At 37.6% G+C, this 20,402-nt stretch overlaps 1 protein-coding gene across 1 annotated transcript in view; it reads left to right on the forward strand.

The window, feature by feature from the left end:
- The window catches only part of STPG2 (sperm tail PG-rich repeat containing 2), a 353,179-nt gene that overhangs the window by 127,087 nt on the left and 205,690 nt on the right, over window positions 1–20,402 (forward strand). Inside the window, exons 6-7 of the mRNA XM_018049914.1 lie at window positions 14,669–14,828; window positions 16,801–16,962. Coding sequence (XP_017905403.1) covers window positions 14,669–14,828; window positions 16,801–16,962 — 322 coding nt within the window. The remainder of the gene's footprint in view (window positions 1–14,668; window positions 14,829–16,800; window positions 16,963–20,402) is intronic.

Genomic DNA, 20,402 nt, shown 5'->3' on the forward strand with positions numbered 1-20,402 from the left:
TTTCTGAATGTTGAGCTTTAAGCCCACTTTTTCACTCTCCTCTTTCACTTTCATCAAGAGGCTCTTTAGTTCATCTTTACTTTCTGCCATAAGGGTGGTGTCATCTGCATATCTGAGGTTGTTGACATTTCTCCCTGCAATCTTGATTCCAGCTTGTGCTTCCTCCAGCCCAGTGTTTCCCATGATGTACTCTGCTGCTGCTGCTAAGTCGCGTCAGTTATGTTCGACTCTGTGCGACCCCATAGATGGCAGCGCACCAGGCTCTTCCATCCCTGAAATTCTCCAGGCAAGAACACTGGAGTGGGTTGCCATTTCCTTCTCCAATGCATGAAAGTGAAAATTGAAAGTCAGGTAACTCAGTTTTGTCCAACTCTTAGCAACCCTATGGACTGTAGCCTACCAGCCTCCTCTGTCTATGAGATTCTCCAGGCAAGAGTACTGGAGTGGGTTGCCATTGCCTTCTCCAATGATGTACTCTGCATATAAGTTAAATAAGCAGGATGACAATATACAGCCTTGACGCACTCCTTTCCCTATTTGGAGCCAGTCTGTTGTTCCATGTCCAGTTCTAACTGTTGCTTCCTGACCTGCATACGAGGATTAGTGATATATAAATTAATATTGAAATTAATACAATACTGAGATCACATAAATATTACATAATATTCTTAATTCTTTCTCTTCTTTGTCTACACAATATCCTCAGAAACCACCTTTACTCTGATGACCTTGGGTATCACCTGTATGTACTGATCACTTCCAAATACACAGATCACTTCCAGTGTACCTTGAACTCTCCACTGAGCTCCAGTCTTCCACAGATTGCTGTCCGTGTGATACCTCTAGCTTGATGTTTTATAAGAACTATAAAAGTAACATTTCAAAATTGAACTTGTCTTTCTTCTAACCCTGCTCTTCCTTCTATTAGATTTTCTCCACCTGACAAGTGCTTACTTCCCAGGTGGTGCTATTGGCAAAGAATCCACCTACCAATGCAGAAGGTGCAACAGATGCAGGTTTGACCCCTGGATCTTGACGTTCCTCTGGAGGAGGAAATGTTACCCACTCCAGTATTTGTGCCTAGAAAATCCCACGGACAGAGGAGCCTGGTGATTTACACTCCATGGGGCTGCAAAGAGTCAGACATGACTGAGTGACTGAGCACGCACACACACACTATATGACATCAGCCAGGACAGTGTCACAAGGCTACCCCTATCTGGGATATGGTTATGGAAAGGGGAGTTGGAAATTGGGATTGTGCTAGTAGCCAATAATATTTGAGTCACCTACTTACACTTACAAGCCATGTTGCTTTTGGAAATAATTTCTTTGTGTCCCAATTTTCTTGTCTGTGAATTTATTGCTGAAAAAGAGTGTATACTCAGTAAATGTTAGCTTTGTTTTGGTCACCTATTGCTGCCTAGCAAATTGCCATAAAATGCAGTGCCCTAAAACAGCAACTATTTGTTATTTTCATGATTGTGCTAATAGCAACAAATGAAGTTAGATTGCTAGAGAAGACTCAAGGCCCCAAACGATGATACTTATCTACAGTTTCTTGCAGACAAAGAATACAAATAGCAACAGCAATAAAGTATTCTTTGTCATCAAAGGCTGCAAAGGTTCCAGAGAGGCCAGGAGTGAGCTCTAATTATCTTCTCTCCATAAGGCCATATCAGGACATGCTTTCTGTCTTAGATCAGGAACCGCTAACAGATGTGTGGATATCTCAAAACCTGGGAGGTCAAATGAAGTCTTTTATCAGAATTTCTTGTACTTTACTGGTCACGTAGGCATTTTCTATTGCATAACCAGCATCAACTATGGAACCTTCTATCTCACTGTGGCCAGGTGCAAATTATTATTATCAATGAACAATGCTAACAAGCTGATGCCAACCACTCAAACTCATGAGGGTTTCATAATTTCAAAACAAAACTGTTAATCAGTAGTTTCTCATCTTGACCAAGGATCAGTGCCTTGTGGATGCTTTAGGAGAGCAACTCACCCCAATTCTAGGCCTGCTGAAATTAACCTTCATCGTACAGTAATTCTCTGGATTTTTGGACTCAGTTGGGTAATTTTTCTAAGCCATATGGTACCAGCTAAGACCACTCATCCAGCTGCATTCCAGAGTACCCAAGATGGATGCTTTCATTCATATGTGAGACATCTTAGCTGGGTTTGCTGTAATGACTGGAAGCTAGCTGGACCTCACTTTCCTTTAGGTAGTTGGACTTGTGTAACAGGCTTAGGGCTCTGAGACTGCAAATTTGGAACATGTCAGGCCTCTTAAGACTTAGGCTTGGAAATGGTGCTGTGTAACTTGCCATATATTCTCTTTGTCTGAACAAGTCACAGGGCCAGCTCAGATTCATAAACAGGGAGATGAACTCCATCTGCTGATGGGAGGTAAGGCACGAACTTTTAGGGATAGGAAGAATTTTTGGTGGGCATGTTTGTAGACAATCTGTCATGATTATTATTCTTGTTGTTATAATTACTGTATTATCATTACTAGAACTATTGTTTAGTCAAAGTAAGAAAGCATTAACTTGCCTGGACTTCTGAAGTAGCCTCCTAACAGGTATCTTTGCTTCCAGTCTCACTCCCTTTTTTAAAAAAAATTAATTTATTTTTTATTGAAGGATAATTGCTTTACAGAATTTTGCTGTTTTCCGTCAAACTTCAATATGAATCAGCCGTAGGTATACATATATCCCCTCCCTTTTGAAGCTCCCTCTCATCTCCCTTCCCATTCCCACCCCTCCCAACCCCATCCCAGGGTTGATACAGAGCCCTTGTTTGAGTTTCCTGAGCCATATAGCAAATTCACTCCCTTCTTTTATCTTCACAGGCAGGCAGATATATCATCTTAAAATGTTTTCTGACAACAGAAGGACAAACAACCCAATTGAATAATGGGCAAAAGACTTTTTGAGAATATACATTTCTCCAAAGAAGATATACAAATGCTCAGTAAACACACAAAAAGATATCCAACACCTTTAGTCATTAGGAAAATGCATATCAAAATCACTGCAAGGTACCATTTCACATTTACTGGGATTTACATAATAAAAAAATGGAAAACAACAAGTGTTGGTGGGGATGTGCCAAAACTGAAACCTTTGTACGTAGTTAGTTGGAATGTGAAATGGTGTGGTCTCTATGGGAAACAGTTTGATGATTCCTTGAAAAGCTAAATATAGTATTACCGTTTGACTGAGAAATTTTACTTCTAGATGTAAACTCTTTCCTGCCAGCCTCTTCCAGGAATGCTGTACTGACCAATTTCCCCTTTGTATATGCTTTTCTGTTCCATCCATTCTTCCCAAGATAAGCTCCTTCTTGTGTTTAGGTTTCAGCATAACTTGTCTTTCCTGTCCAAGTTCCACTGTTACTTTCTAACTTAGCACTCTGTATTCTTCATACAAATTGCATTACTTGGCATTTAGAAATAGTTTATTTATTTGTTCAGTGTTATTGGTCTGTCTTTCTCGCTGGAATTTTCACTTCCTGAGGGCACAGGTCTGTCCTGTTATATATCCAGGAACTTAGCATGTACCTAGCACATATCTGGCAATTCAGTTATTTGTAAAAATGGACAACCAAAGGAACTCTGTTATGAAGTATAAAAGAGGACGTGTCACTATGTAATAGGTTGATGAAAATTTAATGGTCTTCAACCAGTTTTGCCATGATCTGTGTAATAAACTTTTGTGGTAATATTCCTTGAAGAAAAGAAGAGGGGCTCTGTAGTTAGTCAGACCTTAGTTTTCTTTGTGTTCCTACTAGTTGTCTTAGAGGTAAGTTCCTTAATCTCCATGGATCTTATTTTCCCAATTAGGCAAACTTGAGTAATTTTGTTTATCTTGCAGGATTTTTAAGGATTAAAGATAAGAGGAATAGTATCAAGTACAGTGCCTGCCACACAGTGATGCTCAGTAACTATAGGGAATTAGTGTTTGGTTTATTTGTAAGAAGGATCACAGAAAGGGAAAGCTAAAAACATTATCTAAGTAAGTATTGATCGCAAAATTGAGTTTTTTAGACTAAACAAAGCATCTAAAGTAAAACCCTGTGATATCTGAATGGAGCTAGTAAAAAAAATATTCCTCCCCCCCCCCTTATCTTTGCCCTTTCTGCAATCTTATTGCATTATACCTTTATGTATGTATTTATTTCTATATTTCCATATTTGATATATATTTAATATATACATGAATTTATAAGGCAATCACAAACATTTGAACTCTGATAATTAAGAAGTCAAATGTTGATTTTTTTTAGATAGAAAAAAGGTTTTGTGGTTATGTTAAAGAAAGAGTCCTTTATTTTTTAGAGATATATCCTAAAGTATTTACTGATGGAAATTATATGATATTTTGGATTTGCCTGTACATCACGAGTGAGAATTGGGCAGATTGATTGGATTAGAAACATATGGGGATGTAGTAGAGGATTATTGACCCTGGGTAATGTATATGTGGGAATTGTTTTGTGTATTTTACTTTTTCATAATTATAAGTAGGGAAGAAAGGAAATGGAGAGTTTAAGCTTATATAGAGAGTAGGGAGATGTTCTAGGCACTTTTCCCACTCACCGAAATTGTCAGCCAGGGATGAGCAAAGAGTGACATTTGGGGGCCTGCTAATACAAAGGCTGAGTTGTGAGGCTGTCACAACATAATGAAGTTCACTAGGTTTCAAGTCACATCTATTCATGTGTGAAATTTTAAGTAACATTTTTCAGTGACTCACTCTTACATCTGAATGAGGAGGAAGGGATCACCAGACATTTGAGGGAACTCCCTGACATGAAACACAAAAGCAAAAAATCAAGAAGCCAACATCAAGGAAACTCCAAGGAAACAGATAGTAAAACAAAATTATAAATAATTAAAATTATAATTAATATTCAGAGAAAGATGGAGGATAATGCATACATGAATAAAGAAGATGTCAAGAATAATAAAGATAATTTGAAAATTAAAAATATAATTATCAGTTAGTCCAGTCGTGTCTGACTCTTTGTGACCCCATGGACTGCAGCACTCCAGGCCTCCCTTTCCATCACCAACTTCTGGAGTTTACTCAGACTCACGTCCATTGAGTCAGTGATGCCATCCAAACATCTCATCCTCTGTTGTCCCCTTCTCCTCCCGCCTTCAATCTTTCCCAGCATCAGGGTCTTTTCAACTGAGTCAGCTCTTTGCATCAGGTTGCCAAAGTACTGGAGTTTCAGCTTCAGCATCAGTCCTTCCAATGAACACTCAGGACTGATTTCCTTTAGGATGGACTGGTTGGATCGCCTCGCAGTCCAAGGGACTCTCTAGAGTCTTCTCCAACACCACAGTTCAAAAGCATCAATTCTTCCACACTCAGCTTTCTTTATAGTCCAACTCTCACATCCGTACATGACCACAGGAAAAACCATAGCCTTGACTAGATGGACCTTTGTTGGCAAAGCAATGTCTTTGCTTTTTAATATGTTGTCTAGCTTGGTCATAACTTTCCTTCCAAGGTATAAGGCGTCTTTTAATTTCCTGGCTGGAGTCACCATCTGCAGTGATTTTGGAGCCCCGCAAAATAAAGTCTGTCACTGTTTCCACTGTTTCCCCATCTATTTGCCATGAAGTGATGGGACCAGATACCATGATCTTCGTTTTCTGAATGTTGAGCTTTAAGCCAACTTTTTCAGTCTCTTCTTTCACTTTCATTGAGAGGATCTTTAGTTCTTCACTTTCTGCCATAAGGGTGGCGTCATCTGCATATCTGAGGTTGTTGATATTTCTCCTGGCAATCTTGATTCCAGTTTGTGCTTCATCCAGCTTGGCATTTCTCATGATGTACTCTGCATAGAAGTTAAATAAGCAGGGTGACAATATGCAGCCTTGACGTTCTCCTTTTCCTATTCGGAACCCGTCTGTTGTTCCATGTCCAGTTCCAACTGTTGCTTCCTTAGCTGCATACAAATTTCTCAAGAGGCAGGTCAGGTGGCCTGGTATTCCCATCTCTAAGAATTTCCCACAGTTTGTTGTAATCCACAGAGTCAAAGGCATTGGCACAGTCAATAAAGGAGAAATAGATGTTTTTCTGGAACTCTCTTGCTCTTTTGATGATCTAGCCGATGTTGGCAATTTGATCTCTGGTTCTGCCTTTTCTCAATCCAGCTTGAACATCTGGAAGTTCATGGTTCACGTCCTGTTGATGCCTGGCTTGGAGAATTTTGAGCCTTACTTTACTAGTGGGTGAGATGAGTGCAATTGTGCGCTAGTTTGAGCATTCTTTGGCATTGCCTTTCTTAGGGATTGGAATGGAAACTGACCTTTTCTAGTCCTGTGGCCACTGCTGAGTTTTCCAAATTTGCTGACATAGTGAGGGTAGCACTTTCAAAGCATCATCTTTTAGTATTTGAAATAATAGCTCAACTGGAATTCCATCACCTCCACTAGCTTTGTTCATAGTGATGCTTCCCAAGGCCCACTTGACTTCACATTCCAGGATCTGGCTCTAGGTGAGTGATCACACTATCGTGATTATCTGGGTTGTGAAGATCTTTTTTGTATAGCTCTTCTGTGTGTTCTTGCCACCTCTTCTTAATATCTTCTGCTTCTGTTAGGTCCATCCCATTTCTGTCTTTTTCTTGAGCCCATCTTTGCATGAAATATTCCCTTGGTATCTCTAATTTTTTTCAAGAAAATATAATTATAGAGTTTAATTATAGAATTTAAAATTATAGAACATGAGCTGAAGGAAATATCTGGAAGCCTGATCACACTTATTTACCTTATTTACAGAAGGGAACGCTGGAACTCTAGGGAAAAATGGCAGTTATGGAACCACTGAAAAGTGATTGTACCTGCAGGGTCCTAGCAGTGTGAGTTTTAAACTATTTTAGGGTTCAGTTGTGACTGAACATTAACATTAAACAGAAAGCTTTTAAAATTTTAATAATGCCTGGGTCTCATTTCTATTGGCTTTAGTTTGAATAAAGTAGAACGAGGCATTATTACTTTTAAAAGTTCCCCAGATAATTCTCTTGTAAAGCATGGGTTGGGATCTAGTGTAAGCTTTCAAAAGCAAAGCCCATGCTTTATTTATTAGTATGCACACTGCTTTGTACATAGTAAGCTTTTAGTATTTTCTGTGGAAATAATCATCATCACTGATGGTGGCTCCAAGTTAGAGGAGTAAAGGTTCAACTATTTGCCTTTCCCCTGTCCCTGTAACTTCTACACACCATCTGATCAAATAAATGATTATACCCTAGTTTTTAAAGAGAGCTTTTTTTTTTTGATCATATCCTAGGCATTTCACTTCATCTGTAAACATTTCAGTAGTGACCTCTGAAAGATAGTCTTTAAAAAACCAAATAATTATCTTAAAAAATTCACAGTGTTTACTTAATATGATAGATTTTCAATTAGTGTTCAAATTTCCAGTGTCTCATAAATATAGAAACAAGATCCACAGAATGTCCACTCATTGCCATTGGTGTTGATTGATACATCTCTGTTGCTCTCTCCACCTTTTCTTTTCTCTCCTTTCCTTGAAGTTATTTGTTGAGCAATTTATTTGTCCTGTAATTTTCTACAAGAGGTGCTAAGTGCATCTGCCTCAAGCATATTTCTTTGCCTGGGGTGGGGGAAACACTGCTTTATAAGTGACTGTGTGTCCTTCCATTAGGTAGTACGTGGTCTAAAGAGGGCCATTTTTATTAGGTTGTACATGAAAAGATTACGTAAACAATCTGCCACAGTAATCTTAAGTTTTCTTCCTAAGGCAGGATACTTTTAAGATCTAAGCCTTCTACTTTAAGATCGATGTTATTTGCAGAAAAAGCTGTGGTAGGGACCCCTTTTTGGCTGAGTTGTGGTTCTTTATTGTGCTTGAGAATCCTCTATGAGGCTTGTTAAAAGTGTAGATTCCTGTGCCCAAAAAGATTCTGATTCAAGATCTCAGAGGAGACACTGGGAGGTCTCATACTTAATAGACTGATATCTGTGCAGGTGTTTTGTTGATCACAGTTTGTAAAAGCACGATAAATATCACAGCATTTTCATCCCGTGTCTAGGGTTTGGCCTTTGCAGAGTTTATTTTACCTTCTTACACTGTCACAAAGGGAGACCTGCCCTTCAGTGGTCAGTGTCTCACAGTCCTACTTTGGAACTTATTTAGAATTGGCTTATTAAATTCTAACTTTTTATAAGTAAAGACCTGATTTTACTATTCTATGTTATTTTAGTGAAACAAAGTTCAGTAATATTAGAAACTTTGTGGAAAACAGAAGAAAAGGAAAAGGAAGTATTTATTGAAGAGATCACGATTTCATTTAGTCTTTAGCAAAATAGTTCTCAAGACTAAGTATATTCACTCACCTCATTAATCACACTTAGTCTTTTCCCTATGCTCTATATTAATGACCAACTAGACAACTGTTCAGAACAGGAGGCAAGTAGCAGTAGTCCCTGTTTGTCAGTAGCTAATTATTTTTTATCATGCCTGCCTATACAGAGAGAAAACTGATATAGCATCTGTAAAAAAAATACATATTACATCATGTATTTGAATATTTGTTCATATTTTTGTATTTGATACATATTTCATAGGTTTATATACACTCAGAATTATATAGAAATTTTTTTTCTTCTGAATGTATCTTTCTGCAAGTTCATAGGAAAAAACAAACTTAGATGCCATGATCAAAGTGAATCTGTCAGCCATCAAATAATTGCATAACTCTGTTCATTTGAGACAATATAATATGGACTTTTGCATACATTTTTAGAATCTAATTTGTTTTTAAGAAGAGGTATTTATGTATTAGAATTTCTCCTAAATAATTTTTCAAATTATTTTTTTACTTAAATTATAGATATTTTACTATTATTACAAATAGATAATGCTATTCTTTGGAGACATATTAGTTCCCAGAGGGACATATCTTCTAAAGTCATTATATGGCCATTGAAAATGTAGGATTCAGTGCATGAGTTCATGCAAATATTTACTGAGCACCTAGTATGCCCCAGCTACTCTTCTGTTCTCTAAAGATACAGCAACCAATGAAACAGAAACAAAAGAAAAGAAAAGAAAAGAAAAAAACAAAGCAAAACTGCCCTCTTGGAGCTTACAACATAGCAGGAAATGATATTTTGGGTAGTAAAAAATGAAAAGGTTGAAAAATAGGAGAGGGAACAGGGATTCTTTGGGTTTCCTGGAAATGGCACACTGAGAAGGTAACACTGAGTAGTGAACTGATTGAATTGAAAGAGTGAGCCTTGGAGCTATATAGGAGAACATTCCGAGCAAAGAGAATGTAAGTGCGGAGGTCCTTAGGTGAATATGTGATTGATCTTTTGGGAAACAGAGTGGAGAGAGTAGTAGGAGAGGAGGTTAGAGTGGTAATAGAGTGTCTGGAAGTGAAATTCATTTCATATTTAGGATCTTTTTTTTTTTTTTTTTTTTTTTTGGAAGTGAGATTGAAAACCATTGAATGGGTTTGAGAAGGGGGATGGTGCAATCTCTCTAAGGGCCTTAACTGGACCCATTGCTAGCTTCTGTGGTAGAAACAGACTGAAGATGGGCAATATTGGAAGCAGGGGAGGTGGTTAGGAAGATTTTTACAGTAACCTGGATAAGAGACGGTGGCTTGGATCAGAGTACTTGTAGAGGTTGGGAAACATGGTTGGATTTTGATGTATTATAATAATATAGGTGACAGAATTTACTGATAGAATTTCATTTTATATCCAAGTTATAAGCCCAGTATTTAATTTATAAATCAATGTATAATTCTTTCAACCATAGAAAAGTAGGAGTGTTATATATGAAGCAGATGATTTAAATCTTTTTATATACTATGAAAGGTACTTTATCAAGGTAATTAAAATATTTGATGATGAATAAATAGTACTTCCTGATACATATTTATATTTTGTTAGCAGGATAATTAAAACTCAATCCTATTATTTACTGAGTTAATTTTATCTTTTGTAAAGTATTTAGTTAAAAGCTTAATGTCTTATATCTTCTAACATTTGTAGTTAAAATAGAAGAGCTGGTTGTATAAGTTAAATGGAAGAAATATATTTATTTAATGTAATGTTTAATCACGTGAAGGGCTCAGATAATTTTTTTTTTCTGAGATCTATCAGTAGAGGGCAGCAAAGTTTCAAGCAGTATGTTTTTAGGTTCCTGGGAGGCTTTGCAAAGGAAAGCAAGCCTTTCTCTCTTTTTTTTGTTTGTTGCTCTTAAGTTTGTTCTGGCTTGCTTTTTAATGAAGAGCTTTGGTAATATCACTTAAAAGCCCTGTAGCTCCAGTGTTCTTGCCTGGAGAATCCCAGGGCTGGGGGAGCCTGGTGGGCTTCCGTCTATGGGGTCACACAGAGTCGGACACGACTGAAGTGACTTAGCAGCAGCAGCAGCAGCTTTGGTTCAGATATTTAACCAACTGTTCCCTTAGGTGCTATAGATACTTTCTTAATGAGAGCATGTCTTTTTTTCTTTCTGTAATTTAGGGAGTACCAGGGCCAGGAAAATATGACATTAAGAGTCAATTTCAGAAGCATAAAAGTGCGACATCAAATGTGAATGGTGCATCACCTGCTTTTCTTTCTCAATCCAAGGTAATAATGTTCTACAGTTGTTTCACAGATAGAGGATAACAGGTAAAAGGATACACTAGCAACAAATTCAGTGGTGTTAGGAAGATTATAAAAAGAAAAGTGGTATATAAACAAATTGGGAACAGATATAGTCTAGGCAAATCATATTGCCAATAATGTGGGTAGACTTAAATGACATAAGATTACAATATTAAGAATATTGCAGAGATTGGTATTCAAATTGTAATTTTTATTAAGCATTTTCTACTAAGCAAATTTGCATATGTGAAAGTTCAGTTTATCTTATAAGAAATTTTACTCTGGGTTTTAAATATATTTTGCTAATGAGTATATGACTGGAAGGTGATCAAACCAGTCATGAAACATCATGAAACATCATGAAAAATGCTGGGTTGGATGAAGCACAAGCTGGAATCAAGATTGCCGGGAGAAATATCAATCACCTCAGATATGCAGATGCCACCACCCTTATGGCAGAAAACGAAGAGGAACTAAAGAGCCTCTTGATGAAAGTGAAAGAGGAGAGTGAAAAAGTTGGCTTGAAACCAGATGTTCAGAAAATGAAGATCATGGCATCTGGTTCCATCACTTCATGGCAAATAAATGGGGAAACAGTGGAAATAGTGACAGACTATTTTTTGGGCTCCAAAATCACTGCAGATAGTGACTGCAGCCGTGACATTAGAAGACACGCCTTGGAAGAAACGATATGACCAACCTAGATAGCATATTCAAAAGCAGAGACATTACTTTGCCAACAAAGGTCTGTCTAGTCAAGGCTATGGTTTTTCCAGTAGTCATGTATGGATGTGAGAGTTGGACTGTGAAGAAAGCTGAGCACTGAAGAATTGATGCTTTTGAACTGTGGTGTTGGAGAAGGCTCTTGAGAGTCCCTTGGACTGCAAGGAGATCCAGCCAGTCCATTCTAAGGGAGATCAGTCCTGGGTGTTCTTTGGAAGGAATGATGCTGAAGCTGAAACTCCAGTACTTTGGCCACCTGATGCGAAGAGTTGACTCATTGGAAAAGACTCTGATGCTGGGAGGGATTAGGGGCAGGAGGAGAAGGGGACGACAGAGGATGAGATGGCTGGATGGCATCACTGACCCAATGGACGTGAGTCTGAGTGAACTCTGGGAGTTGGTGATGGAAAGGGAGGCCTGGCGTGCTGCGATTTATGGGGTTGCGAAGAGTTGGACATGACTGAGCAACTGAACTGAGCTGAAGCTATTCCTTAGGCAAGAACATTATAATTCTAACAAACATTTATAATGTGGCACTATCTGGGTCAAGTAGTTGTGATATTTCTCCAATTGTACTGTGTAAACTCTGATTATCTTAGTTAACTAGGGAAGGTTATTAACCTTTAGATGACTACATGTGACTACTTTGGTTTCATTGTACGTAAGCACCTCCTTGGAGACAGTTAGATTGCAGGTATATTTTGGAGACATAATTAACATGACTTTTTAATGAGTTAATGTTGTGGTAAGGGACTGCTGCTGCTACTGCTGCTGTCGCTTCAGTCGTGTCCGACTCTGTGCGGCCCCATAGACGGCAGCCCACCAGGCTCCGCTGTCAATGGGACTCTCCAGGCAAGAACACTGGAGTGGGTTGCCATTTCCTTCTCCAGTGCATGACAGTGAAAAGTGAAAGTGAAGTCGCTCAGTAGTGTCTGACTCTTCACGACCCCATGGGCTGCAGCCTACCAGGCTCCTCCATCCATGGAATTTTCCAGGCAAGAGTACTGGAGTGGGGTGCCATTGCCTTCTCCAGGTAAGGGACTAGGAGGAATAAAGAATGAATACTAGGTTTTTGCCTTGAGCAGCTTGATGGTACTTGAGGTACAACACAGAATGAATGTAGGGGAGTGAGATACTGTGTGTGCCCTTGATTTTTAAAAATCACATTTTTGCAACCAGAACTCTCAGTTTTTATGCTGTTCTGTTCATCTAATATATAGTCCTAATGTGACATCACTTGGCATCAATTATAATATTTTAAATACATTTCTCAGAAATGAAAAGGAATATGGTATCAGTTTTTCTTAAGGGATTTTGAAGTGAAAGATGTGGAAGAGTTAAAACCAACAGGACTGCCTGCTAGGGTAGTGTTAGTGTTTAGTTGAATATGGATAGATTTATTAATGACTATGATTGAAAACAGAGAAGGCAATGGCACCCCACTCCAGTACTCTTGCCTTGAAAATCCCATGGACGGAGGAGCCTGGTGGGCTGTAGTCCATGGGGTTGCGAAGAGTCAGACATGACTGAGCGACTTCACTTTCACTTTTCACTTTCATGCATTGGAGAAGGAAATGGCAACCCACTCCAGTGTTCTTGCCTGGAGAATCCCAGGGACGAGGGAGCCTGATGGGCTGCCGTCTATGCAGTCGCACAGAGTTGGACACGACAGAAGTGACTTAGCAGCAACATGATTGAAAAAGCAATAATTCAGTTAACTGGTGGACTTAGAAGACAATTTTTGTTTTTTAGGAATAAAGACATATTATGTTTCTGGGATAGTTATTTTAAAAAGTCATTAACTTAAGGATTTGTCTGGTATTTTATTTAAATGCATTGAATTTTATTATGTCTTCAACTAGTAATTTTTAAAACCTAAGATTTTCTTTATAATAATGCTTCTTAGCTTTTGCTGCAAATTAGAATATTTTGGGAAATTTTAGTACAAGTCCAATTGCTTTCTTTCCTGTCTCCCAGAGTTGATGGAGCTGGTTCAGAATAGGGCCCAGGCAGGCATCAATTTTTTTTTTAAACTTGTCAAGAAATGCAGCCAGGATTGAATATTACCATTTAAAAATATTGTACTCAGCATTTAAACAATAAGATAATATTCAGGAAGGCTTTGGAAATGTTTCTACGTGAAAGGAGGCTAAAAGCAATATCTGAGCCTAGGCTAGATGATGTATTGGATGGGAAAATTGCATTAGAGGTATAATTAGATCAACTGACAAATTTGGAATATGAATGGTAGATTAAATAAAAGTCTTATATCATTGCTACATTAAGAAAATACATGTAAGAAAATATTCCTATTTTTAGTAAATGCACACAAAGGATTTAGGGAGAAAGGGCTGGCCACAACACAACATACATAACTTTCCATTAAATAGTTCTGTGTGTGTGTCTTTGTGTGTGTATAGAGATAGAGAGAGTGAATAATGGACATACAAACAGAAAAGCAGAAATAAAGCGGGCAAATGAAAAAAGTGAATGGCGTATTAACAGTAGGTGAACCTGGATAAACATGGCACAGGAATTTTCTGTATTATTTTTATTTATAACTTTGAATATTCCAAATTTTAAATTAATTCCAAATAAAAAAGTTAAAAAATAAATTATACAATCTATATGACATAAGATTTCATAGTTTACATATAGATACATTTAATCAGTCAGTTCAGTTCAGTAGCTCAGTCATGCCCGACTCTTTATGACCTCATGGACTGTAGCACACCAGGCTTCCCTGTAAATGAATATATCAAGTAAGCTTATTATAAGTTTATAATGTAAAAAATTTAATGTTATAAGTTAAAGTGATTTATGTACCGTTTGAATCGATAAGATGTTTTCTTAAGGTAGCTAATATTGTTGTGTTAATTGAATATACATATTCAGGAACTTTGTCAATTTGTACAGTTTTATTACATAGAAGAAACTGTATTTGATCATATAGATTTTATTTATTATTTTAACTTTCAGAATATCTTAAATGTGGAGATTGTCCATACACTATCAGCTGAATCTCATAATGAGATTATGTCCTTTGAAAAGTCTTTCTGGCTTAGCAAAGTATATAATGTATTACTGTATTAATATACATCTGATTTTACTAAAAGTATATATTTTATGTTTTGATAGGTGTAAGATCTTAATTCATCTACATTTTCTTCACTTAATTAAGAAATAAATTAAACTCCAGATGTTATATTACTAAAAAGGCAGCTTTTAAGTCATGAAATATCAAAATGTAGCATTACTTTCTAACTGGCATATTTTCCTGTTCTTTACTAGAGGTTTGTCCCTATGAAATCAATCACTCCAGCTCCTGGCACATACAATGAATCTCGAACTGCTTTCAAGCCCTTGAAGAAAACATTAGGATTGAAAAATACCTCATTTGGTCAAAGTGCTGCTCGATTCACACAAGACTCTAAGACAGAGAAAATGCCAGGTTGGAAATTAATTGCTATGTATCCACTCTAACTTGATGTAACTTAATATTCTTAACAAGATGGATGCACCAGAAAGTACAATTTTTTTTTTTGTTCTGTGGGTTGTGTTGTTAATTTAAGTCAACATTTTTTTAAGCATTGACTATACACTAAACTCAGATAAAAATAATGTGTAATTTTAGTAAGATTTTAATTTAACTTATCACATATCTTAGTTGTAATTTTCTATTGCTTTCCTTTTTTCAATAAAGTTCCTAATTTTCTCTTGGTAGATGAACATATATAATATAGTAACTATGTGGTCACTGCCAGTAATGTAACTTATGATATTCAATTTTGTTGAAATTTTATTTTGGGGGATGTCCAATCATGTGTTCTAGTATTCTCAGTGGGTATTCTTAAATATATATATATATATATATAATATATATGTTATATATAATTATATACATTTATACATAATTATTATATATAATACATGTTATATATTTGTATAGAGAGACATATACTAGATTATAGTGGGTAATCTTTATATATCTAAGAATATAACACAAAACATATAGAACTTCCCAGATGGCTCAGTGGGTAAAGAATTCACCATCAGTGCAGCAGACATGGGTTTGATCCCTGGGTTGGGAAGATCCCCTGGAGGAAGGCATGGCGACCAACTCCAGTATTCTTGCCTGGAGAATCCCGTGGACAAAGGAACCTAGTGGGCTACAGTCCATGGGGTCACAGAGAGTTGGAAACAGCTGAAGTAACTGAGCACACACTCACTAGCGTATAGGTTGTCTGTTGCTGCATGACAAACTTAGTGGCTTTAAAAAACGCTTTTTCTATCATATCTCATTAGTTTGTGGGGTTTCTGGAAGGCAGAGTTCAGATGAGACTGTCATTCAGAGTGTGTGCATAGCTCCAGCATTGCTGCCCCAGGGTAGCTGATTTTTGACATAGTAGCTCAGGGCTCCGTGAGACCTGATAGGATGCTGCAAGACTTCTTATGACTGACCCTCAGAAAATCCCAGGACATCATTTCTGCTACATTCTATTAGTCAGTCAAATGACCCAGGGTAGCCCATATTGAACAGAAGGGCATGAAACTTTATCTCTCAATGACATGGATAGCAAAGAATTGGTAGCATTTTTAAAATTTTATGTAAATGGAATCACACATTATTTAGAATTTTGTATATAATCTTTCATTGGCATAATGTTTTTGAGTTTCAATCATGTTGTTGCATTTATTTTTTCTTTTTATTATTGAGTAGTATTCCATTGTTTGGGTGTAGCACATTTTGTTTATCTGCTTACCAGCTGATGGACATTTGGTTTGTTTTAACTTCTCTTGGAAAAGTAATTAGAAGTAGAATTTCTGGGTCATATGGTAAGTATAAGTTTAACTTTGTAAGAAGCTGACAAATTGTTTTTCAAAGTAGCAAAGCACTTTGCATTCCTGTCAGCAATATATGAGAAGTCTTTCTAAAAAAGTTGCCTACAGTTACTCAGTTTATAAAGATGTATATAAAAAACAGAATAGTGCCCCACCATAGAAGAGCGAACTTTTGCCATTTGTAGCAATATAGATCGACTTTGAGGATATTATGCTAAATGAAATGTCAGAGAAGAAAAGTACAGTATGATATCATTTATATGTGAAATCTAAAAAATACAACAAACTAAATGAACTGAATAAAAACAAAAAGAAGCAGACTCACAGATAAAGAGAACAAACTAGTGTTTACCAGTGAGGAGAGGGCAGAGGGGAGGAGTACAGAGGCAGGGATAAGTAAAAGGGTTATTATGGGATTATATGAAATCAGGTGTGTGAAACTTTTGAAAACTTTAAAGCACTATAGAATGTAAAGACTCATTCAATAAATACAATACAATACAATACAATAGTAAAGTTACTAAGTTTAAAAGAATTAAAAGGGTGCTTATTATTATATATTATATTTTTCATAATTCTAGGTCCTGGGTTTTATAATATCCAAAACAATACGGTCATCGACAACCTTAGCAATACCTGCTGGAAGAAACCAAAGAAAAGTGCATTTGGTTCTTCTGTTCCTCGGACTCTCTTCCTGGTTCAGAAAGAAGTTTTTATTACTCCTGGGCCTGCTGATTATAAGGTAATATGTGAATACCAAAATTATATTATTTATATCTCATATGAAGAATTTAGAATTTACAAAATTACCTGTGGTATATGTACTTCATTATTATAAGCCATACTGTTGTTAAAATTATTTACATGTGGTCAATTATGGCATAAAAACAAATATTAATTTGGTTAAAGCTATGTTTATAATTTCTTTTTCAAAAATAGATCTTATTTGGGAATTCCCTGGTGGTTAGGTCACCATGCTTTCACTGCTGAAAGTGTGCAGGTGCAAGTTCAGTCCCTGATAGGGAAATTGTGATCTCACAAGCCATGTGGTATGGTTAGAAAAAAGAAGTCTTATTATTTAACTCTTTGAAGATCTCATATACTTTTGGCATTTGGAAATTTCCGGGACCAGATATTGAACCCATGCCTGCTGCACTGGCAGGTGAGTTCTTATCCACTGTACCTGCAGAGAAGTCCTCACTTCAGTTGGGTTTAGTTGCTCAGTCGTGTCCGAACTTTGCAACCCCATGGGCTGCAGCACACCAGGCCTCCCTGTCCATCATCAACTCCCGAAGTTTACTCAAACTCATGTCCATTGAGTCGGTGATGCCATCTAACCATCTCATCCTCTGTCATCCCCTTCTCCTCCCGCCTTCAATCTTTCCCAGCAGCAGGATCTTTTCAAATGAGTCAGTTCTTCCCATCAGGTGGCCAAAGTATTGACTGGAGTTTCAGCTTCAGTAACAGTCCTTCCAGTGAACACTCAGGACTGATTTCCTTTAGGATGGACTGCTTGGATCTCCTTGCAGTCCAAGGGCTTCTCCAACACCACAGTTCAAAAGCATCAATTCTTTGGTGCTCAGCTTTCTTTATAGTCCAATTCTCATATCCATACATGACTACTAGAAAAACCATAGCCTTGACTAGACAGACCTTTGTTAGCAAAGTAATGTCTCTGCTTTTGAATATGCTATCTAGGTTGGTCATAACTTTTCTTCCAAGGAATAAGTGGCTTTTAATTTCATGGCTGCAGTCACCATCTGCAGTGATTTCGGAGCCCCGCAAAATAAAGTCTGTCATTGTTTCCACTGTTTCCCTATTAATTTGCCAGAAAGTGATGGGACCAGATGCCATCTTAGTTTTCTGAATGTTGGGTTTAAAGCCAACTTTTTCACTCTCCTCTTTCACATTCAACAAGAGGCTCTTTAGTTCTTCTTCACTTTCTGCCATAAGGGTGGTGTCATCTGCATATCAGAGGTTATTGACATTTCTCCCGGCAATCTTGATTCCAGCTTGTGCTTCATCCAGCTCAGTATTTCACGTGATGTACTCTGCACATAAGTTAAATAAGTAGGGTGACAATATACAGCCTTGCCATACTCCTTTTCCTATTTGGAAACAGTCTGTTGTTCCATGTCCAGTTCTAACTGTTGCTTTTTGACTTGCAGGCAGATTTCTCAAGAGGCAGGTCAGGTGGTCTGGTATTCCCATCTCTTTCAGAATTTTCCACACTTTATTGTGATCCACACAGTCAACGGCTTTGGCATAGTCAATAAATAAGAAGTAGATGCTTTTCTGGAACTCTCTTGCTTTTTTGATGATCCAGTGGATGTTGGCAATTTGATCTCTGGTTCCTCTGCCCTTTCTAAATCCAGCTTGAACATCTGGAAGTTTACTGTTCATGTATAGTTGAAGGCTGGCTTGGAGAATTTCGAGCCTTTCTTTGCTAGTGTGTGGGATGAGTACCATTTTGCGGTAGTTTGAGCATTCTTTGACATTGTCTTTCTTTGGGATTGGAATGAAAACTGACCTTTTCCAGTCCTATGGCCACTGCTGAGTTTCCCATATTTACTGGCATACTGAGTACAGTGCATTCGCAGCATCATCTTTTAGAATTTGAAATAGCTCAGCTGGAATTCCATCACCTCCACTAGCTTTTTTTGTAGTGATGCTTCCTAAGGCCCACTTGATTTCACATTCCAGGATGTGTGGCTCTAGGTGAGTGATCACACCATTGTGATTATCTGGGTTGTTGAAGATCTTTTTTGTATAGTTCTTCTGTGTGTTCTTGCCACCTCTTCATAATATCTTCTGCTTCTGTTAGGTCCATACCATTTCTGTCCTTTATTGAGCTCATCTTTGCATGAAATGTTCCCTTGGTATCTCTGATTTTCTTGACGAGATCTCTAGTCTTTCCCATTCTATTGTTTTCCTCTATTTTTTGCACTGATCACTGAGGAAGGCTTTCTTATCTCTCCTTCCTATTCTTTGGAACTCTGCATTCAAATGGGTGAATGTTTCATTTTCTCCTTTGCTTTCACTTCTCTTCTTTCCACAGCTCTTTGTAAGGCCTCCTCAGACAGCCGTTTTACTTTTTAGCATTTCTTTTTCTTCAGGATGGTCTTTATCGCTGTCCCCTGTACGATGTCATGAATCTCTGTCCATAGTTTATCAGGCATTCTTTCTATCAGATCTAGTCCCTTAAATCTATTTCTCACTTCCAGTGTACAATCTTTAGGGATTTGATTTATGTCATACCTGAATGATCTAGTGGTTTTCCCTACTTAATTTAAGTCTGAATTTGGCAATAAGGAGTTCATGATCTGAGCCACAGTCAGCTCCCAGTCTTGTTTTTGCTGACTGTATAGAGCTTGTCCATCTTTGGCTGCAAAGAATAGAATCAATCTGATTTCGGTGTTGACCATCTGGTGATGTCCATGTGTAGAGTCTTCTCTTGTTTTGTTGGAAGAAGGTGTTTACTATCACCAGTGCATTTTCTTGGCAAAACTCTATTAGTCTTTGCCCTGCTTCATTCCGCATTCCAAGGCCAAATTTGCCTCTAACTCCTGGAGTCTCTTGAGTTCCTACTTTTGCATTCCAGTCCCCTATAATGAAAAGGACATCTTTTTTGGGTGTTAATTCTAGAAGGTTTTGGAGGTCTTCATAGAACTGTTCCGCTTCAGCTTCTTCAGCATCACTGGTCGGGGCATAGACTTGGATTACTGTGCTATTGAATGGTTTGCCTTGGAAATGAACAGAGATCATTCTGTCATTTTTGAGACTGCATCCATGTACTGCATTTCAGACTCTTGTTGACTGTCATGGCTACTCCATTTCTTTTGAGGGATTCCTGCCCATTGTAGTAGATATAATGGTCATCTGAGTTAAATTCACCCATTCTAGTCCATTTTAGTTCGCTGATTCCTAAAATGTCGACATTCACTCTTGCCATCTTCTGTTTGACCACTTTCAATTTGCCTTGATTCATGGACCTGACATTCCAGGTTCCTATGCAATATTGCTCTTTACAGCATCAGACCTTGCTTCCATCACCAATCACATCCACAGCTGGGTGTTGTTTTTGCTTTGGCTCTGCATCTTCATTCTTTCTGTAGTTATTTCTCCACTCATCTCCAGTAGCATATTGGGCACCTACCAAGCTGAGGAGGTCATCTTTCAGTGT

The sequence above is a fragment of the Capra hircus genome, chromosome 6 (assembly GCF_001704415.2).
Source record: "Capra hircus breed San Clemente chromosome 6, ASM170441v1, whole genome shotgun sequence".
NCBI lineage: Eukaryota > Metazoa > Chordata > Mammalia > Artiodactyla > Bovidae > Capra > Capra hircus.